Raw genomic sequence first — 23,591 nt, 5'->3', positions numbered from 1 at the left:
AAAAAGCCCCCGCCACCCCCACTGCGGCACCTGGAGCGCCCTCGCCTCACCCAGTTTGGTGTAGTGGTTAAGTGCGCGGACTCTAATCTGGGAGAACCGGGTTTGAGTCCCCACTCCTCCACTTGCACCTGCTGATGTGACCTTGGGTCAGTCACAAGCTCTGGCACAGCTGTCCTTGAAAAAGAGCAGTTTGTGTCAGAGTTCTCTCAGCCCCACCCACCTCACAGGGTGTCTGTTGTGGGGAGGGGGAGGGAGAGGAGTTTGTAAGCCGCTCTGAGACTCCAAGTGAAGGGCGGGGTATAAATCCAACCTCTTCTTCTTCTTCTTCCCTCCCACCCCCCAAAAAGCCCTCGCGGCGCCCGGAGCGCCCACAGCTTCTTTTCCGCCACCCCCAAAAAAGCCCCCCACCACCATGGCACCCCGAGTGCCCGCAGCCTACCCCCCCCAAAAGCCCCCGGCTTTTTTGACACCCCTGTTCTAGAGGATCCCTGCTGGCTAGGAGGGAGGAGCTGCAGGCAGTAGGACCTGGAGAGCAGTCAGGGAAGCTCAGAGAACACTGTCTTTGGCAATAAACTATTACTTAAAAAAAAAAAAAAACTTTGGCCCTCATATGATTGAACCCAAACCCTAGAATGCTGGGCAGTGAATGCTGGGAGTGGCTCTCACATGCCTTTGTTACAAAGTGAACAAGTAAGAGGAAATTTTTTCAGGGTACAAGGTTTGGATTTTGTGGATCATAGATCCCAAATCTGTGGCCTAGGTGTCAAAAGTAATATATGTGGTAAGACTCTCCTGGAGTGAAGCAAGAATTCTCTTAGATGTGACCAAATAGTAGTTTGGTGGCCATCTAGTTCCAACCAAAGGAGGGTTGTTGTTTTTTTGGGGGGGTGACCTGTACTAAATTTTCCGGAATCTAAAGCTAGGGACTGGTTTACCAACAGCAAACAAACCTTTTGTGGAGCAACCTCCTGGTTTTATTTAGATTCATTTAACAATTATTCAGTCACCTTCTTTTAAAATGTCATACTTTAATCAATTGAAGTAATACTTCTGTGTTATACCTGAGTCACTGTTACACTTGGGAAGATTTGGGAAGTGCTCATTATACAAATATTTGAGGATCCTTGTTTTATAATGTGCTTATACTTTATTAAGTAACTATTTTTGTAGCACAGAAGCCTGGAATTAAGACCATTTCCTTTCCTTATTTAGACTTTTAAAACCATAAACTATTTTGATACCTGGGTAGGCCTTGCAGAATGACCTCAGTGGGTAAGGGGATGAACCCTATAGCAAGTCTAGCAGTAGAGCTCTAGATGATGAGGCATAAACATTTTTTGTCAGAAGTAAAGGCACAGCCCAGCACAAAAGCTGTCTATTCTTTTACACTCAGGTTTTCAAGTGTTGGGGGGGGGGCTTGGGGATGATGCCACCATATATCATTTTCTTCTACTCCATCTGACCCTTTCACATGCAAGGAAACACACATGGATGCACATGAATGTCCTGTCTACCTCTCTTAATAAGTGAGTTAGTGTAGACTTCACTCTTTCTGCATCTGTCCAACCATGAAATGGGATGTTAACCCAGAGGTCGGTGATACCATAGTGGTCACTCTAAGGTGAGTTTCCATTTTCTGATAGAAAGGCACATGGGGAAGCAGTGAAGCACCATTATCTCAAGCAAACATGACTCTCTTGGTGCCGCCTCTGGTGCCTCTTCCATCAAGAAACTGGAAACCATACCAGAGTTCCCGCTGATGTCACAGGAAGTTTTGACTGATCTGTCATTTCCTGATGGGAATGAATGGACCAAGAAGTTGACTGTGAACTTTGCACAGTCCTGTCTCCTGTTTTCCTTCTAGTTCTTACATCTCCTTCCTCTCATAGAGAAACTCAAGAATTCACCACATTTGAACGATAGTTATAATGTTGTACTAGTGGGCTTCTTAACAATTGTAATATAGTAGATCTCACAAATGTGCATAGCTAAAAAAAATGTGCTTAGCTGTCCTGAACATTCATGTTCAGGTAAATACAAATATTTGGAGATTTTAATTGTTTTAAACCATATTGCACAAATAGTTTTAAATGTTGGGGGTAATATTAGATCTAAAATTCATTAAACCAAAAGAAGTACAAAGTGTTTTTCTCTTCTCATTTCTTCTTTCAGCATATTTATTTTCTCACTCCTATCAGTCATAGAGTTCACTGTTTATAATGGAAGCATTATAGTTGTTGTTTATAAAATGTATCTCCCCCCTTTCTGCCCAATCACGGCCACCGAGATGGCTACCAATTAAAAACAATATGTTATAATAAAAGTATATTATAAAACAATTTAAAAAATTAAAATCAATACAGCTAATTCTCAACATAGCCAGATCTGTGGATACTTAAATCCGGAGATTGGGGCCATGAACAGACAAGACAGATCTTTCTGTAAACCTGAAAAATGCTGCAGGGTTGCAGAAAAATCTGAAACCTACCTATTTACCTACCTATCTAATCTATCTATCTAATCTATCATCTATCTAATTGTCCATCCATCCACTTAACCACCAACTGTAGCTTTAAGAAATGAATGTCATCAGTGGTCTTTGTTAGGATACTACACAGTATTGCCAGACTTCCAGCCTTGGATTCTGTCAGTGAAAGGAGTGTGTGTGTGTGTGGGGGGGAGATAGGGACCTTAGCCAGGGTTTTTTTGGCCTTTATGGGAGAATCAATTGGGGCCAAGCCTGGCAGCAACCACTGGGCTACTAGATACCACACAACTTGCAGGACTCACCCAGGCCTAGATGCTTGCTACTGTTCAACAGCAGCCATGCCACAAAAGACAATGTTGTACAGCAGTTAGAGTTTCAGACTAGGAACTGGGAGACCCAGGTTTGAATCACCATTCTGCCATGGTAGCTCACTGAGTTACCTTGGGCCAGTTTCACAGTCTCCCCCTATCTTACTTCACAGCTAGGGCTGCCATTCTCCCTATGGGGGCAGGGGTTTGCTCGCTTTTGGGCCCTCAGATCTGCTGGCCCTGATCTGGCCGGCAGGGGGAACCCTGCCCCCAAAGCACCCTGTCCCTGCCAATGCATCCAGCACAATGATGTCTCCTGGAGGTGATGTCATTGCGCAGGGTACATTGCAGGGGAGCGATGATCTATCACTCAAGAAAAAACTCTATGCTTACCATAGAGTTTTTCCTTGAATGATAGAGCATCTCCTGCAAGAAGTCCCAGAGAATGACTGGGACCCCCCTCCCCTGCCGGCAGCCAGGTAAGACCTGGCAACCCTATTCACAGTGTTGCTGAGAGGATACAATCGGGAGAGGAGAATGATGTAAACTGCTTTGGGCTTCCATTGTGGAAAAGGATGGTATATAAATGAAGTAAATAAATAATACAGCTGAAGTTGGGAGGCAGATAAAAGGTACGTTGGTTGGTGGGCAGAAGGAGAGAAGGCAGTAGAGAAAGGTGAGGATATGAGGATTGCCAGGTCAGGAGAAGAGAAAGGGGAAATAGAATAGGGAAGGGGATACAGGGGAAAAATGTGACACCCCCCATAAGTCATTGTGGGTTTCCTCTGGGGAACTGGGCCCAGCAGAAGGCACTGTGCAACAGGGTCTAGCATGGTGTCCAGCACTGAACAAGTGGGCCAGACGTTTCCCAGGTAGAGGATGTCAGGGGCAGGGAAGGAAGAAAAGCTGAAGACAGGGGGACAGATTAAGGTGGGTTAGCTGGAGGATGATGAAGCCAATGCCCTGAGGGCGCTAAGGTTCTTTGACTTGTGTGGCTAGCCAATAAACCACACAGTTAAAACAATCATACAGGCATTAAAGAGTAACAAAAGAATTTATTCGAATAAAGGAACACCTCACAGCTCGTAGATGTTCAGTGTGTTACAGCCAGGAGATTGCTTATATACTCTTCCTGCTCCTCCTCACTTTACATCATCACTGACATCATTTAGACATGCTCAGTTCAGATTTCTTTGTCTGGTCAGTCATCAATCACACATTTGACACACAGGATGTTAGTTGGCCGCATCTCAACTCCTACAATGCACTGCTCATTATGTTGATTTATATTTTTGTTTACTTCTTTTGGCTGTCATCCCAGACGCCTTTCACCTTTGAATGAACTCTCAGGCTGAGTTCCTTTTTATTACAAACTTAAATGTTTTCATTACAAAAATGGTTCTTTCACATTAATACATGCATATAAAAGTATAACAATATTCTTAAAGCATTTTATAAACTTATTTTAACTAAAACGTATACAAAATATGAAAACATGTATCATTACAATGACATTCTAAAGAATTAAACCCTTTACACAAATTCTTTTAGTGTTTTAAAGTAGCCTATGGCATAAAGTTCTTGTAGATGCACTGAATCTATCTATCAGTCCATCAGAATATTTGTGATAATTTTATAAAGCTTCTTTTTGTCTAAATTAAACTTTTAATTTGTAAAATACGCCTCACTTTAGCCAGCAGAGGCCCTCCTTTTGTACAATATAAATGTTGTATTTTGTCTTCCAGTATCTATGACTTCATCAGCTTGTTAGTAGCTGGTTAATCCTTAAACACTTAAAAGCTCACAGTAATTTATGGAAGACCCATCTGAACTTCTTAATGAATAGGTGTGCATAATTGATTACTTCGTTTTCTTAAACCTTTTGGAACATCTGCCAACTTTCTGCTTGATAATATCAGACACAATTCCTTAACACTTAACTAGTTTTCTCTTTTTCAGTAAACATACAAAAACATTTTATCCATAAGCTTTCATTCTCAGCTATAAACATTCAGAGATATTTACCTTTTTAACAATTATCCTTTGCTATTTTTCCACTTTTCTGTAAAAGCCCACAATAACTTAGAAGAGGGGATTTTTCTCTTATAGTGTACACCTGTCTTTTGGTTCACCTCAGTTAGGCTCTTCCTTTGAAGTAACATTGGCAGTGGTGCTTTCCAGTTAGAATTACTGGCATTACACCTATTCAGTTTTTTATTTTTTTTATTTTTAAAAAAATTATTATTATATTTCTACCCCGCCCTCCCCGCGAACGGGCTCAGGGCGGCTTACAAAAGGGGCACCATGTGCCAATATAAAATAGTAAAACACATAAAACAACCATTATCAGAATAAAGTGCTCAGCGGTATTATTGAGCATTCAATCAGAGCACGATGGTGGCCTGTAGATGAAGCTCCGAGCCCAATTCGGCAGGACAGTCAGTCAGAGCACTGAGGCTCGATCTTATAATGGGCCATCCCAATACCCCAAGTTCCCATAAGGTAGTTGGTGGTAGTGGTGGCGGCGGCTTCTAATTGAAAGCCTGGCGGAAGAGCTCCATCTTGCAGGCCCTGCGGAACTGTGAGAGGTCCCGCAGGGCCCTGATCTCCTCCGGGAGCTCGTTCCACCAGGTAGGAGCCGCCACTGAGAAGGCCCTGGCCTGCATTGCCACAAGCCTGGCCTCCCTGGGGCCTGGAATCATTAATCCTTAGATGTAATCCCCTTCCCTTATATTTTCTTTGTAGTTTTGTAGTCTTATAAAAAAATAATAAAAAATATCCCTCCGGGGATTTTTTTTTTTTAAAGGAAAAGTTGCAGCTGGCTAACCAGACAAAACTGGTAAGTGGCATTCCTGGCCAATACCACCACCTGTTTATCCCAGCAGTAGGTCTGGGTCCAGGAGTACCCCCAAGGTAAAGACGTGCTCACATATATGAGGAACTCCCCCTGCCAGGTCCCTGCTTCCTCTCTTCTTGCTTGCCTCCTCCCTCCATAGGCCATAAAATGTAGATGAAAAATATGCAAAACAGAGTGGGGTGTGTGTGTTACTCTACAAACCTGAAGGAAGCCTCAGATTTGGAGCAAAATCTGAAATCTAAAAATAAAAATACACTGGGGGAGTTAAAACTCTCCTAAATAATAGAAACAACACTTAGCTTTAAGAAAAGAATGCCCACTGATATTTCTGTGCCCATTTTGGTGGTTGCTATGGCAACCCCAATACTATTGCCGAGACTTCCAAGCATTGGTTTCTGTAAAGTGAAGCCATGGGGACAGACTAGCAGGATGGACTGGGAGCCCCAAACAATCCTGGAAAAGGCCCCAATTCCCTTCACTTGTCATATTCTGTAATGGAGGAGGATGCACTGGAGACTCAGAAGAGAAGAAAGCAGGAAAGGGGGAGAGGCTGTGGGAACTGCCAGAGGGGGGAAGAGGAAATAGTGAGGGCAGAAATACAGGGGAAAATAAGATGCCCCCCCGCAAGTCCTTGTGGGTCCTCATTTATAAATAAATAAGAGGTGCAAGGCTATCCTTTAAACAAATATCTTGGAATAGAAACTCCAACAATAATCCCAATTTAATCCTAATAGTAATCACAATAAGAAATTCAAATTGGAAAAGAAGGAGATGAAGCTGTAATTCTCTCAATGAAGACTCATTTCTCTGTCACTGGTTTACATAAATTCCAACCCAATCATCTGCTTGTCAAAAATAAAAATGAGATTGCTTAAGAAATGCACAATTATGACTTTCTTATGCAAGGGAGTACGGATTAGGATGGAAACAAAAAACTATGGCCAAGGCCCCAGCTATACTCAGACTCTGGATGGAATTCTTATTAGTAACCAAATGCATAACAAAGCAGTGAAGCGAAGTGATATTGCTTCAAATAAAGGGGAGAGCTCCTGAAGTTAGTTTCTGAGTAAATACACCCCATCCCAAAAGAATCTTTCATCAGTATTTCAAACCATTTCAAAATATATGTTGTCAAGGCAACAGGTCATTAAGGTGTCCACAATTAGATATGTTTGTATTCTTGTTTTCTGTTTGTGCTGTGTTATTCCTCTGCTGATCACCTATGACTATTTTGCCATTGAAGAGGACTGACCTCAGCAATATTAGACATCTGGTTTGAAAGTAAAGGAGGGGGAAAAGAGGGTATACATTTGTTAAATGTATGGCCTTTTCATATTGTGGTCTACATGATCATCAAGTGATTTTGGTAAAGCTATCCTAAATGGTAGGAATTGCAGAAGAGAGACCTATGGGTGTGATAAAATTAATCCCGTATATCGACTTGAGTGGAGAGATTAATAAAACCAATTCACATGTTACTAAGTCCCTGTTGCTGGCTCAAGGACTTAAAATTAAATAGAACAAAGTTTGAGTCCAGTGGCACCTTTAAGACCAACAGAGTTTTATTCAAAGTGTAAGCTTTTGTGTGCAATGTACACTTCTTCAAACTAATTGGAACAAAATCTCCTCAAGGGCTGCTTACAGGAAAAAAGAGGGTGGGAGCAGCCGTTAGGAGGGGCCACTCAGAACCAAGATGCATATACAGAGCTGAAATTGGATCAAGTGGCCGATAAGATCAATGGATGGCAGCAAATTAGTATGTAAATGCAAGAGTTAACAAAGAGATGTGAGAATGAAGTTTGGAGTGGTACACTTTGAATGACAGCTCACACTTTGAATAAAACTTTGTTGGTCTTAAAGGTGCCCTGGACTCAAACTTCGTTCTGCTGCTTCAGAGCAACACAGCTACCCACCTGAATTAAAATGAAATAGGCATTCTGAGAATTTCATGCTCAGCATTTAACTCCCAGCCATGTGCAAGCCAGATTGGATTGGAACTGCAGTAGTTGAGGAAAGGGAGTTTAGGTCTTCCTCTCCTACGCTGTTTTCTTCACCTTAAATGGCCCTGGGGAACCACTATGTATGCTGGTGGTGCAAGTTACATGGCGGCATCACTACATGCAAGTTTATCCAAATACAGGAAAGAGGCCTTGAACCTGCTCTTGCCACACAGTACAGCCCCAGTCTGAATCAGGCCCGCACACGTGAGATCTAAATTATGAGTTTAGAACTCTCAAACTGTATCTGTAGACGGTCCACTTGAGGAACATGCAGACTTTTTAATTGGTGAATTTAATGTGTCAATTGGGTCCCAGCCATTTCCCTTTGGATGCCTGTAATAGATTCCTACATGTTACATTTTTTAATCCCTGGGTGCCTATATATCGTGCTGCCTAAACTTCTTGCTAAACTGAAACTGTCACATGGAATGAAGCATATTGAGTGTACCTGCACTGGCAGAGCAAGAACAGAGATTCACAAATGAGTCTGCTAACATGATGTGTCATTTTTCATTTAGCAAGTCAGAGTTTGCAAATTTAACTGGTTATTTTGCTTGTTATGACTGCACAAGGAGACTAATGTAGAAGATCCTCTTTTAGAATGGGTAGTACATAGCCTGCAAAGAAGTCAACAATTGCTGGATGACATCAACTGCCTTGAAACCTCTCCAGGTTCTAGACTTCCTCAGAATGCACGATGCATCTTTGATTCCAGGGAGTCCTGGGAACTTGCAAGATTATGAGCACAACAGCTGACTTGAGAGAAGCCACCACATCCAGCGAGCCCAAGCGGTCTGGACTCCTAATCATAGGGAATGCCTGAAAGGTCTATGCTGTGACAGCCTTGCTGAACTGGAGCAGGGCTGGGTCTGACCAATGCCTGCATTAAAAGCCTGTTTTTCTATATGCCACTGCATGTATCATATATATATAAGGGTATATATGAAAACAGGATATAAATGCTGTGCAATCAGTCTATGGGGTCAGAGTACAGTTCAGCTGTACAGGAGTGAGAATCATTAGTAGTTCTTCCCATTTGCTTTGCTTGCCATTTTTGGCAGAGAATATGGATTTAAAATGCCTGATATAATAATGGGTGGAGCAATAAATATTCGTTGCAGGGAAACATTAATAATGCAAGATCAAAAGCAGTACAGATCTCAAATTAGGGAAGGTAGTGTCAATTGCTGTGGTCATGAGGGAGGTGGGATAACTATCACAAATAGACATCTGATTGCCACTGTAGAATAGTGAAATGAAATCCCTGCACGTTTTACCGTACATTCATTGCCCAAAGGCCCAAGTTCATATACTGTTTGACCGCCAAGTGTGTGCAAAAAGGAGAGTGCATCTCAGCAATATCTGTAATGCTTATTATTTATATAGAGTACTCAGGGAGTACACTTGCAGTTCCATTCATAGGCTTTTGGCCGTAAATTGGAAACAGAAACATTGCACCAGAACTGGAGCTTACTGAATTGTACCAGTTAGTGAAAAGTTTTCTGGCCAGTTCTCTACATCACATATTTGCCAAGACTCTGCTCTGCCATCTCATTCATTAGAAGCTGGCAGGGGATGAGAATAGGCATCTGTGTCATGGAGGCATCCAAACTATCCAGCTATTGACTAGTGGTTGTGGGGGGAACAGCACCAACTACTTCAGTATCATAATCATAAGCATTCCTTTAGTGTCCCAATCCCCTCCCAAAGACAGCCCGATCCACAGTTTTAGAACCACTGCTATGGAACCAGGTTTCAGCAAGTGTTTTTCCTGTGTCAAATACTGAAAGAGCTATGATCAGAAACCCTCCAAGTACATGTGAAACTCTTATCTCCCGCATCTCTCTTTTAAAGAACTATAGCTCTGTCCCAGGAAGGATCTGGTACCTCTCATCAATTATCTCACAACCCTGACTTCCATGTGTCAACAGCACACATACAGGCAGGATATAAATATTTAAAATAATTAAGTGTAAAAATTGCATGCATATATATGCACACAGTGAACTTTCACTTGACTTTTTCTTCTGGGTTGATACAGGGGATTTATCCTCTGGTTAATACATCTGAGCTGAACAGAGTTGCTGTCAGTTCTTGCCCCATGCTGGTGTGAGCTACCAACCTTGTCCCCAGCTCGCCGTCCACCCAGCAGTTCGAAAGCTTTGGCGAGTAGATAAAATGGGTACCACTCCTTAGAGAGGGTGGGCATACTAAACCCCCCGGTAGGGGAGGTGTTAGCCGACGAACAAAATGCCCAGCGCATAAGACTGAAAAGCCTAGAAAGAACTCTTCGGCATCAAGGAAGCCTGTAATGGGCCGTCTGGCCAGGTGGTGGCAGTGCTGCACTGCAACTTGAAGCAGTCCGGAGAAAGCTGACGACATCAAGCCACGGCGAGGGGAAAATGCCGTTGGAACACATCTGACCTTACAGCTGAACAAACTCCCCGTCGACTGCGACCGTGTGTGATTTAAAGATTATATGTTGTCCTCCCTTACCCCTTGAATCATTGTTAGTCCCATGTGTAATGGAGTAACTGTAAATCGCTCAGAGCCAGCAAGCTCTGCAGGATTGAGCGATTAATAAATTGAAAGACTTATTATTATTTATTATATTAAATTTAAGATAGGAATTCAACTTTTTGTCAGATTATGAAATTATATATTCTTATTTTGTCTTTTTTTAATAGTCGGCCTCAAAGACAAAGAAGAGAAACACATGGAGAATCACACAAGCAAGGCAGGTATGCTACTAAAAACAAGGTGTTGTGGTAGTTATTCATACTCATCTCTTGCTTCCCATACTCAATGGAAGTCAAAGCAAAATGCCTGAAGCAAAAATACTGCAACCGAACAAAGGACTATGCACGGGGCTACAGCATTCCCAAAAGACAGCAGCACACTATGCTTCAGTCTTTCCTTGTTTACAAAGTTCAAAAATATAATACATAATCTAAAAATTATAATATTTACAACAATTATGTAATATTCATATTCTTTTAATTTTTGATAGAGCAAGAGATCAATGATCGTTTCCTAAATCTGATAGCTATTAATTTATTTCTTATGATCTGATAACCAGTCAAATCACAAAAAGACTGCACAATTTATATGTCAGTTGACAAATACAACTCCATACTCCAGAAATTTTAAAAAAGGGGATTTTTACACATTCACCTCTAAATCTTAGTGATTCAGTCTATCTCACCATTATGCCAGATAACCAGAATGGTGAGGCTGACTGAATATCTCTTTATATATAAGTGAATATATATCTCACAGATTTGCCACTCAGGCCTTGTATATTTTCCCAGCACTTGGCCATCAATTTCATATCAGATCAGAGATCACACTCCTATGCATCAATGGAACATAGTCATTTATCAAACCTAACAGACATTTTCGGATCTTCTGTTAATTTATATTCTGTCATATGGTACCTTCCAGAAATTTTTAACCAAGAGACATAACCACCATGGGGGTGGGGGGGATCTGTTCTGCTTGATCCACACTTCCAGCTCTACTTTTACTTTATTACCTCACACTTAGCCATGCACTCTTCTCTGCACTTCATGGCATGGTTCACATGAAACAGCTAATTGTGGTTTGCAATTACTTGAATTAGTTTGACGGAACCACCTCCCCTTACTTTTTCCTATCATGAATGGCCAACTAATTAGTTATTTCCACTTTCATGGCAAACTATATCTGAACTAGTAAACTATTTACAGTATTCCCTGCAAATGAGAATTTCAAACATGAATTAAAAAACTATTTGTAATCATAATTGGCATGGAAAGCACAAACCATAACTTTCTGGCTCAGGTGTAATAGGAAACTGTAGTTTGCCATGAAAGCCAAAGTAACTAATTTACTGGCTATGCATAGGAGGAAGAAGGAACACAAGTGACACAAAAATTCCTACAATGTTAATTCATGTTGTAGTCAACTGGTTTTCCATGAGCTTCTGTTCCTTGCAGCAGGCAAAAGAACTCCCTGTATTTAGAAACTTCTTGAATACACATACTCATAAATATCCCACTTAGCTACCAAAATATTTCTATAAATGGTACTTCATGAAACAAGCATGAATGTGACAGGCTGAAACAAGCAATGAACGTGCTACAAGATCAGGGACAATGTTTAGCTATGTTAATCAGTGTATAGACCTTGAACAACCACCCTCACCTTCAAACCTGATCCAAGAAACAAAACTGAAACGGGATCACAGTGTCAAAAAGACAAAGAATACTATGAAAAAATACCATGATTGAGGCTAATAAAGCTACACACAATCAATAAAAATGTGTTTAAAAATTGTACTTGTATTAGTGCCTTATTCAATACATTATTCCATTAATGTTATTTCACAGTTTTCCAAGTAACATATAAACATTTGACAAAATAAGGAGAAGCAGTCCTATTGTATGAAAGTTTCACCAAACCCCATGACTTGTGGGAATTCAAAATGTCCTAGAGGTGCAAAGACACTGCCCTAGGAATAATCTGGAGTCCCAATGTTCCCTCTAAACTGAGTTAGTGTGAGCTAGCTCACAGTTTTTTAGCCTCCAGCTCACACATTCTTGTCTTCGCTCAGGAAGGATTGGTCCAGAGCAAACTAATTTATGCAGTAGCCAAATCGCCCGCTCACAACTTTAATGCCAGCAGCTCACAAAGTAGAATTTTTGCTCACAAGACTCTACAGCTTAGAGGGAACATTGATCTGGACTGCCCAGGAGTATAAAGACAACAAGTAACCGGTTGTACATTCGTTTTAAGTAATTTTCTTCTGGGTCAATGAATTTTTCCACCATCACAGCTTGATATTCAACCTCAAAGTGGAACCAATAGCTCATAATCTTTTCAATACACTCACCAATCACCTGTTAATCTTTACTTTGTGCAAACGCCTCTACATTTACATCACTGGTACAGGTTTTCTTACCTCATTGAGACTAAATATCAAGGAGTGACGGTGGGAAGATTCATATCTTTATAGATTGTGTGAAGCTTTAATAGCCTTAGTCACGGTGTTTTTTTGTAGTATTCTTCAAATCTGATGCAGGCAGCAGATTAGTTTGCTTTAGATCTATTTTTCCCAAAAAAAATCTGAAGAAAGCTTTTTTCTCCATTCTAATCTAGTACTTTAAATCTAGAACAGACACTCAAAAAATAAGTAATGTGCTGTTGACTTGCAGCCAACTCATGATGAGCCCATCCACAGGGTGTTCAAGGCAAGAGATAAGCAGTGGTGGTTTGCCATTGCCTTCCTCTGCATAGATGCTTCATACCTAGGGATTAACAAACCATTGAGGAACAGTTAAAATTTACAAGCAAGTACTTAAAAGCAAAATAATCTCCCAAAATGAGCTCAAACTCCCCCTGCATTAGTGTAATTGGTCGCTTTAATTAAACCTAGCTAAAGTATTCATCAAAGCCAGGAAAAGCTCTAATGGTACAGTTTGTAAAAGATCATAGGTAAGGGCCCTACTGCAAAACTGTGTGAGGAAAAGAAGGTTGTGTGGCAGCTGTTTTCTACTGGAACGACCATTCCCCTCCCCCTGCCTCAGCTGCTGTTGCCCCTCTAAGAAGGAGTGTTTTGGTGGTTGTTTTTAAATATTCCTTAAGGGCATGTGTTTATATAAGCACTTTTGCACATCATATTACCAGGGACACTTTCTAAGTCTGCTTTAAATAATAACTGTCAACAGATCAAATAATCATCATGTTGTAAACATAGAGTCAACAACGGGGGCTGAGTAGTGAATTACCTCATCTCTCCTCAGGCCCGTAGGGAAGAATCTGGGGAGCCTTTAAATAAGTTGGGGGAACCCTCATACACCCCAAGCAAACACCATAAATAAAATTTAAAAATTGAAAGTGCGGGGGCCTAGGCTAGATGGGAAGTCGTGGGGCCTTGGTGGTAAATCGGGGTGGGTGAGCCCCGAGAGGCCCCACTGTAGCTACGGGCCTGTCCTACAGCAATCAAAGACTAGTGATACACTCCTCCAAACCAAGTAAGGTCATATCACCCATTCTTTTGGAAATCCTGAGTTTTGACTGTTTATGTGTCTTTCAGTCTCTCCCATGCCAATGTAAAAAGTTTGGTTTGTTTCTCCCTACCCCACACAATTTGGTGTTCCATAATTTTTTAGGAAAGCCCACATACTCAGTTTAAAGATGATCAGATTACAGATCAATAATTGTTGGTTTTCCCTTGCATAGCCCAATACTAAAACGAAGTCCTGATATTACCAAATCGCCGTTGACAAAGTCAGAACAACTTCTAAGAATAGATGACCATGACTTCAGCATGCGACCTGGTTTTGGAGGTAATGATGCACAAAGCTCTATTGATACTCTTCCTCACTGCAATTTATGAAAATACATTTTATTGGTTTCTTCGGAAATCATGGGGAATAATTAACACTTACAGGGAAGCTCCCTCATTTCCACTAGCCTGTAATGGAATTTCTTCAGTACCAAAAGACTTCCATGAGTGAGTAAGGCAGAGATGGCCAACTGATGGCTTGTGTGCCCCAAACGCAATTTCCCTGCCTCCCTCCCTTCCTTGTAGCGCTACCATATTTTAAAGAAGGTGTATTCAAAAGATATACTGCTTGTGAAAATAAGTTTCTAAGGTTTAACAAGCAAAAATAGTCCACAGTTAATGTTACAATTCTGTTTTGTTTTTTCATGCAACAGCCAAGCAATGCTAGCATTTACATTTTGCAGAATCATGACATACTATGGTAGTCTCATGACATATTAAGAGGCTAGTTTGCATCACAAAACCAACCAACAAACAAACACTTCCAGCCTCAGGTCTATTGTCTGAGAAACAGAAAAGCTGGCGGGCCCTGTCCTAAAAATTTCCTCAGCAAAAGAAAGCAAGTAGATGTGTAAACTATGGGTATTAAATAATCATAGCATGATGCTTAACTTTTCCTTTAAAAGTTTGATGTGGTCACTTCATATTTCTCTCTAGGTGACATGGTTGCACGGATCCCACAAATTAATTATGATTTTCCCATTTGTTGATGACTTTCCCCGCGTGCTGGGCTTCTCTATTTAGGGAACAAGTTCCCCATATTCCCTGACATGTAACCAGGAGCCATGTGGTTAACAGAGATGTTTTGTCTCTCAGAGCTGTTAATCCTCCTCTTCCGGCCAGCACCATCCCAAGTAAAATCACAGGCCCATGATTGGTGCGTGTCAAACCCAGAAGGAAAGCTCACCTGAAGGGACAGACACTTGGCAAAAGTCCATCTAGGGAGCTCAAGTGTACATCTTGTAGAATCATTCATTAGGGTAGCCACTGTTGATGGGATGTGTGCCCTCACATAGAGAGTTGAGTGAGCTGTGCATTTATTCCACTCCCTCAGCGGCTGTGAGCTGCTGTCAACAAAACGGTGCCTCACAGAAGTGCAGACCATGATAGCTGGATGAGGGATGAATCAAGGAGCATGCAAGTTTGAGAAACAATTTCAGTTTACGAGTGATAGGGAATTTCTGTTCCTTTTTTTTTTTTTTTTGCCTGGCCCCTTTTCAAATGGCTGCCAAGTGATAGCAGTGGATTACTGTACCCAATCCATCCAGGGTTAACAGGGGCAGCAGGCAGAAGGGGAATCAAAAGGATTGGGGGAGTACAGGCCTGTTGAGGGGCTTGTGGGCAGACACCCTCTCACTTCTTCCAAAGGTATTCAAATCCCTGAGGGGTAACTGCAATCATTCCTGCCTGTATGTATAAGCAACAAACACACCATTTTGCTGACCTGGGCTTTTCATTATGGGAAGAATATTTATATTGTTCTATGTTAATGCTTCACTCTAAGCATTGTAGTCATGTGCTATAGATATCCAAGCTTTTAGACTAGAAGATTAGGAGAGCATGCTTCCTTACAGCCTACTGGATTAAAGAATGTTGTAATTTATCTTACACTTTCATGGCTGACAGATGGTAATTCAAATCCGAAATACTATTATGCCCCTTGATTGGACAAGTTTATTATTATTAAATGTTTGGTATATGCAATTCCATTCAATTAGTTGTAAAAGGGTTTTTGTTTCAGGACTGTTCATTAATATTTAGGCTATTAGCAAACCTCCTGTTCTGCAATTGCAGCATCAACAGTCATAGCACAATGTGTGTTTCTGTTTTAAAAAGTGATCCTTATTCAAAATGAAAATCCAGTACTTTGGATTAGGTCCCACAGATCTATTCTGCTAATGGACGTAGTTTCCCCAGGGCAAAGAGCCTTCTCCTGACGTAAGAGGGTCTGCCATTAGCAGAACACAGCCATGGGATCCAGTCCTATAACCTCAAATATAAAATCATGAAATAATAAATGGTCCATTTATAAGGCTGCATACACAGATACATATTCATGTCTGGATGAGTGCAACATTGTAATAGCTTGCATGTACAATATACCCCTCACAGGTTAAATACATTGAGATTCCATGTCACTTTGTTGAAGTCCACTGCATGATTATTGTAGGGATCACCTGCTTTTACTACATTGTCATATACCTTGTAATCTACTTTCTGTATTCGGTATCCCTCAGATAGTTTGTTGTTCGCATTATTCTCTAATTCTGTAATCCTAGTCTAACTGCTTTGTTCACTGTCTTAACACTGTCTCAACACACTGTTTTCTATTTTGTAATCCTCCTTGTGTCCTAGTGAGAGGCAGACTATAAACAGAGTAAATAAATAAATAAACTTTTCAAGTAGGGAGTTATCATAATCAGTTGAGAGCTATGAACAACTGAGGCCTGTGTAAACCCTGTGTAAATCAGCCATAGGTATTATGGCTGCTTCCACATGGGTTTCCCCCCCCCCCCACAGGCATGCAGCACATGCCACATTTTTTAATAATAATAATAATGATGATGATGATGATGATGTTGGGGGACATTATAGATGACACTTTGTCTTTACTGACCACAATTCATAAGGCTGCTGGGGATTTCTCCTTTGTTTCAGCTCACATGAGGAGGTGATGAGGGGGCTGCAAGAGAAGTATCTCTGTGGACAGCTGATATGGGGGGGGGGGAGAGCTAAGTTCCATATTTCCCCCCTCCCAGGGGAACAGCATCCAGCAGAGCAAGAACAGGGCATGTGGACACCATCCCTGCCCCACTCCTCCCCACTCACTGCTGCTTTCACAGTATGGTGCTTTTTCCATCCCCTTTATGGAAGCAACCTATGACTAGGGTTGATGTTTTAAAGAAATAACTTTAAATAATGTTCTTAGGTTTTTTCATTTTTTGCAAGTCATTGTGAACTTATTGTCAGTTAGGGTTGCCAAGTACTTACCTGTTCTGGAGCGGGGGAGTCCAGCCTTGCTCCGGGAGTCTTTGCGCGTGTGCTTTGCGTGCGCGTGCCGCAAGCACGTCACACGGAAGTGGCGCAAGCACGTCGGGGACGTTGGGGAGGGGCCACAATCATCCGAGGGAAAACCATAGAGTTTTCCCTCGGATGATTGTGGCCCCGCCCCCAACGTCCCCGACGTGCTTGCGCCACTTCCGTGTGATGTGCTTTGGGGGTGGGGTTCCCCCTGGGGGCCCAATCCAGCGGCGGCAGGGAATGGGCCTCCTGGGCGGGGGTATCCCCGCCCCCTGGGGGGTCTTGGCATCCCTATTGTCAGTAGGACCTAATATCGTCAGTTTGGTCAAGGGGCTACTTGCAAACCATGGTTTGCCAATTCAAATGTTAACACTAAACCATGGTTTGGCCACAGTCTGTGGTTTGGGGTTATGCTGACCCATCCTTTTGGTTTGCTTGAAACTGAATCTATGCCATCAGGGTCTCCCACCTCATTCCATTGTTCAGCTGCCGCAGGATGAAAATGAATGTCTGTCTTCATTTGATGGGAAAGGTAGATAAGTAATAGGTTATGAGGAAGAAACAGGTGGGAGGTACAGTAGAACTAATGTTGAGATGGGAAAAGTTCCAGGTTAAGGAAATCCTGGCGTTCCCAATATGAAGAAACCTTTAAAAAGACAAAAAAAAAAAAAGAGGGACTAAACTGGTATACTTCTACAAATCTTTGCTGGTAGCAAGATGTTAAAATGTTCTTATTCTTGTTGGGGCTGGTGGAACAAATGTAGAGAACTTATTGTGGTATAATAACTTGGGACCTGAGTAAGCTATGTAAATTTCACTCAGTTGTAGAACTGAGGTGATTCAGGGTAATTCTGTCACTTAGCTACTTTCACATTTGCACATGTACCTGACTAATGCAATCTTCTGTCTTTTTGGAGGGAGTGGACTGGCATGAAATGGGCCATGTATGTGGCCCAAGTATGCACAGAATTTCCCATCAGGGTTGAGTATATGAATCAGCCCATACCATAGATGCAAATGGCAAGTGCTCTCAGCCTTCTTTATTTAAATAAATTAACTGTTGGACAATGTTTGGTTACTTTCTTGGTAGTAAATGTTGTGCAATCAACATAGGTTGTAAATCTGTTATGCAGTAACTGCATGTGGTCTGATGGGCAGCATTTGCTCAAAATAAATTTGCTTGGCAGTTTGCTCATTTGCCTTCTCTGCAAGGGCTCTGCTGCAGCCTGAACATGTTTCTTCCCCAACCTTTCTGAGTATTCCTTCTGAAGTTTATTCTGTGTTTGCATTTCTGTAGGTCCTGCTATTCCTGTTGGAGTAGATGTACAAGTTGAAAGCTTGGATAGTATTTCAGAGGTGGACATGGTAAGTGCCAGGCTAACAAAAAAGTTCAGATTCATATTTTGGGATGATATTATGTATTAACTAATGTATGAGCCATATTTTTTACTCCTAACTTCCCTAAGTGGTAGACAGTTTCAGGAAGACAGCATTCTAGGTTATCAGTTTGCTGGTGAAGACAGCAAACTTTTAATATGATTTTTGTATCATATAAGGAGCATGCAGACAGATGGGGTGCTAGTTAGGGGAAGACTGGGAGGTTAAAACAGCTATGAGGCAAGCCAAACAGCCTCTCTGGCATTGCCAGTACCATAGGGGTACCCTCTTCAGAACCAGGCAGCAGTCCCATTATTGGGCTAAGTCCAAAACAAGCAGCCCCTGAGCATTTGTTGTAATGCTGAGGTTCATTAGTAGCCCACCAGGAAATTTCCCATTCAGCCCCTGCTGCTAATCTGAAAACTAGCATCAGTTTCACCCATAAATATGCTTCAAGATGCCAAACAGTTGCAAAACTCAATCCCCCCCCCCCCATTTTTTTGCTGGCTATCTATCAGCTCCCATGTCTCTCTCTCACGCAGTCTCAGGAGCCGCATGTGGCTCTTTCACACATATTGTGCAGCTCCTGGCAGGGTGGCTGGGAAAGCTAAATATCATTAGCAAACAAATATCATTGGACAAATATATATCATTATTCATATCTGCTTTTACCATTCTTGTTATTATTTTGGCACTCATTTAATGTTAACAAAAAGCAAATTTGCATATTTCCCAGTAAAAACATGTAATATTTGTTCATGTCTTGCAGCTCTCCAACATCTGACATTTATTCTATGTGGCTCTTACGTTAAGCAGGTTTGGCCACTCCTGTCTAGCCATACACATTCAAGCAGAAAACTGGTCTCAGCTTTCACTCTGTCTGGCAGGTGTATCCAGTGGCTGTGTGGGGATGTCTGATGTTTCTCTTCACAACCTGAAAAAGACCTGCAGCCTCATCCCTGGCCTGCCATTTGGCCCCTTATATGGGCCAGGCTTTAAGCATATGCATCCCCACAGCCTTCCCTGACCTCACACACCTGTTCGCTTGATAGCCTGACCAGTGTGGCCCAGCTGCAGCAGGAGCTGCCGGGAGCTCCTTAAGGGGGCTGCTTGGTGATGTATAGGAGGCGGAGCTATGCATTGCCTGGCCTAGCAAAGTCAGCCCTCTTGCTGTTGGGATGGCCATAGGAGCGGTTGGCAACCTGAAGGTTGTGGCCAGAGTCATGGCCACCTGCTGTGGCCCAGATAAGCCTAGGAGGAAGTCTGGCTTTGGATGGGCTAGTAGTCACCAGGTACCAAAAGGCATTGAACAAACATGTCTAGTCCACAGAGCTCATTAAATAGATCTTATTGACTAAAAACCTAGAGACAATATAAATTTCCTTACCTGATGGTCATTATTCTTTTGTTGTTCAGTTGCATGGTCGAGTCCAACTCTTCACGACCCCATGGACCAGATCACACCAGGCCTTCCTATCTTCTGCCGTCCTCTGAAGTTGGCTCAATTTCATGTTTGTTGCATCTATGACACTGTCTAACCATCTCATCCTTTGCCGTCCCCGTCTTCTTTGGCCTTCAATCTTTCCCAGCATCAGGGTCTTCCCCAGTGAGTGCTCCCTTCTCATTTGGTGGCCAAAGTATTTGAGCTTCAGTTTCATTATCTGGCCTTCCAGGGAACAGTCAGGGTTGATTTCTTTTAGGATTGACTGATTTGATCTTCTTGCAGTCCAAGGGACTCTCAAGTCTTCTCCAGCACCATAGTTCAAAAGAATCTATTCTTCGGCGCTCAGCCTTCCTTATAGTCCATCTCTTGCAGCCATACATGACTACTGGGAATACCATTGCTTTGACCATGCGGACTTTTGTTGGCAGGGTGATGTCTCTACTTTTTATCATGCTGTCTAGGTTCACCATCGCTTTCCTCCCAAGGAGCAGGCGTCTTTTAATTTCACTTTTGTTGGTAGGGTGATGTCTCTACTTTTTATCATGCTGTTTAGGTTCGCCATCGCTTTCCTCCCAAGGAGCAGGCGTCTTTTAATTTCATGGCTGCAGTCACAGTCTGCGGTGATCTGGGATCCCAGGAACGTGAAGTCTGTCACTACTTCCACGACTTCCCCTTCTATTTGCCAAGGAGTGATGGGGCCGGATGCCATGATCTTAGTTTTTTTGATGTTGAGCTTCAAGCCCACTTTTGCGCTCTCCTCTTTTACTCTGAGCAAGAGGCTCTTTAGATCCTTTTCACTTTCAGCCATTAGAGTGGTATCATCTGCATATCTGAGGTTGTTGATCTTTTCCCCAGCAATCTTAATTCCCGCTTGTGATTCATCCAGGCCAGCATTTCGCATGATGTACTCTGCATATATATTAAATAAGCAAGGTGACAGTATACATCCTTGTCGTACTCCTTTTCCTATGCTGAACCAATCAGTTGTTCCGTATCCGGTTCTAACTGTCGCTTCTTGGCCCTTATACAGGTTTCTCAAGAGACATGTGAGGTGGTCTGGTACTCCCATCTCTTTAAGGACCTGCCATAGTTTGTTGTGATCCACACAGTCAAAGGCTTTAGCATAGTCAATGAAGCAGAAGTAGATATTTTTCTGGTACTCTCTTGCTTTTTCCATAATCCAGCGAATGTTGGCAATATGATCTCTCGTTCCTCTACCTCTTCGAAACCCAGCTTGTACTTCTGGTAGTTCTCTATCCACGTACTGTTGAAGCCTAGCTTGTAGGATCTTGAGCATGACCTTGCTAGCGTGTGATATGAGTGCAATTGTGCGATAGTTTGAACATTCCTTGGCATTGCCCTTCTTTGGGATTGGAATGCATACTGACCTTTTCCAATCCTGTGGCCACTGTTGCGTTTTCCAAATTTGCTGGCAAATTGAGTGCAGCACTTTAACAGCATCATCTTTTAAGACTTTGAATAGCTCAGCTGGGATACCATCACCTCCACTAGCATTGTTGTTAGTAATGCTTTCTAAGGCCCATTTAACGTCACATTCCAGGATGTCTGGCTCGAGGTCAGTGATTATACCGTCGTGGTTGTCAAGGACATCGAGGTCTTTCTTGTATAGTTCTTCTGTGTATTCTTGCCATCTTTTCCTAATCATTACTCTAGTGACTATCAAACTGATTTGTCCTTTCTGAACAAGAACTTCCACCTGTTTACGGACTGAGGAACATAGAGAAATAGTAACAATCCGGAGGGAAATTGGCCACTCCCACATATTTCCACTATTCATAATTTCAAATGGGTAAGATCAGCATTTGCCCATACCCAAGTATTCATGGTACACACAAGAAAGCCAGGCATGGGGAGGGAGAGCAGGCCCAGGCATGTTGACCCCATCTCCTCCATCCTTGTGATAACCTTCTGCTTTCGACCACTGCTGATCACAGAGAGGGAGAGTTTGCATGGCCATTTCCTCTGCAAGGAGCAGAACTAGCATGCTTGCACCCACTTTTCCTCCCTGTGTGTTCATGGAATGTGTGAGTGTACTGGGCTTATGTTGAGGCTCCCACTTTGTGGGCTGCCTGAAGAGGTTAGGAAAGCTTCCAAACTCCCATCATTCCATAGAATGTGTAAAACTGAATTGTTTTGGAGGGCATTTTTATACAGGGAATAAGGCTGTAGTAAAATGGAATTGTTTAGGAGGATGTGTTATAAAGGAAGGAGGCCTGTAATTTATGGCTCTGTTTATTGTATGTATTTCTTGTTTTACTGCATTTTTTCTAATCTCTATTGTCCAGTTTTTGCATTTCTTACGTCATGTTTTATATAGTTTTACTGCTTTGCTTTCTAGCTTTTTATTTCAGTCTTATTACAGTGTCTTATATGATTGCTGTTGCGTCACTAAATTTTGTAATCTGCCTTAAGTCTCAGTCAGAAAAGAGGACTATAAACAAAGAAAATAAGTAATGCAATAAGATGGGATCTTCTTGCCACATGGAAGTGGTTTCCACCCATCCTGCCAACAACATATGTGAGAAAAGGGGAGGATAGGAAGAAGAACTGGGTGGGGAGAATGGCTGCTCTGAATACAAAATGTAGTGAAAGCAACATAGCTTTATCCCAAACTGATTAACTAACTCATAAATAGTTATTTTTATATTCCTGAAGTTCATAAAAATAGATTTTAAGAATATTTAATTTGTTTTAGCAGTTCTAGACTGGCTCATTCTTTCTCCCCCTATTCCTTCAGAGTTCAACCCAAATGTTCTTTTCTGCACTTCCACCAGCTGGAAGGAACTTTCCCCCTTCCTGCTGCAACCCACTGAATGCCCCCCCGCTACCTTTTGGTAGACCTTCAGGAACAGTGTATGTGGGAGGGGGGTGAAATTATGATCCGCAGCATAAGGGGGGAGGGATCAGCAGAAATTACCCCCTCCCCCAAGTCATGGAAAACAACCTTGGAACTCAACCTTCTATTTTTAGCATGGAGAGGAAAAAGTGGGTCCCCCCCCCCCGTACTGATTGATGGCAGCCTGTTTTAGACATAGCAGTCAGGGCTTCAGCTATTAAAACTGATGTCCAGCTGACCCAGATCAGTTCTCTTGGAGACAATGGCTGCTTTGGGCAGTAGATTCTATGGCATTATACACTGCTGAGGTCCCTTCCCACCCCAAATCCTGCCCTCCCCAGGCTCTACCCCTCAAATCTACAGGTATTTCCCAACCCAGAGTTGGCAACCGTGTAATCGGCTATGGAACTACTTTCCAGACCCTTGGAGCCCAGAAAACATGGCACAGGAGGAGGTGCATCTCTACTTTTGCTGCCACTGCATAACACCCTCCTCCCCCTCAAAAAATAAGTCAGAGGTGGAGAGAACCATATCTGTTACCATGAGGCTGTCCTCCCATTCTACCCACTTGGGGCAGCAAAATGACTTGAGACAGCCCTGCCTTATAGCTAAGCAGAAGGAAAGAAACATGGCTTGCCTCCCTCCATTTTCTGCTTCCCTCTGCCACCCCACCAGCCACAGTGCTGGAGCTTCCTTCTAGATCTCGTTGTATTTCTTCCCACAACGGGCATTACTCCTAGTAAAATATATTGTGATCTCACAGAAAAGTGCACTCAAAACCTATTTCAGCTCCCACTGATTTAAAAAGTGGTTTGGGTGGTTATTGATTGCTGTTCTTAATGCTTTTTAAAGCATGTAAAAGAAACAGTGCATGCTGTCAGAAAGCACAGCCGCAAATCTTTTGGTAAGTA

At 42.3% G+C, this 23,591-nt stretch overlaps 1 protein-coding gene across 1 annotated transcript in view; it reads left to right on the top strand.

The window, feature by feature from the left end:
- The window catches only part of GABRR1 (gamma-aminobutyric acid (GABA) A receptor, rho 1), a 70,181-nt gene that overhangs the window by 27,553 nt on the left and 19,037 nt on the right, over positions 1–23,591 (top strand). The window contains exons 2-4 of the mRNA XM_015417088.1: positions 10,341–10,394; positions 13,876–13,982; positions 18,300–18,367. Of these exons, the coding sequence (XP_015272574.1) occupies positions 10,341–10,394; positions 13,876–13,982; positions 18,300–18,367 (229 nt within the window). The remainder of the gene's footprint in view (positions 1–10,340; positions 10,395–13,875; positions 13,983–18,299; positions 18,368–23,591) is intronic.

This window comes from Gekko japonicus, unplaced genomic scaffold, assembly GCF_001447785.1.
Source record: "Gekko japonicus isolate JY-2015 unplaced genomic scaffold, Gekko_japonicus_V1.1 scaffold760, whole genome shotgun sequence".
Classification (NCBI taxonomy): Eukaryota; Metazoa; Chordata; class Lepidosauria; order Squamata; family Gekkonidae; genus Gekko; species Gekko japonicus.
Note: the sequence above shows the minus strand (reverse complement) of the source record. Positions and strands in the feature narration are given on the sequence as shown.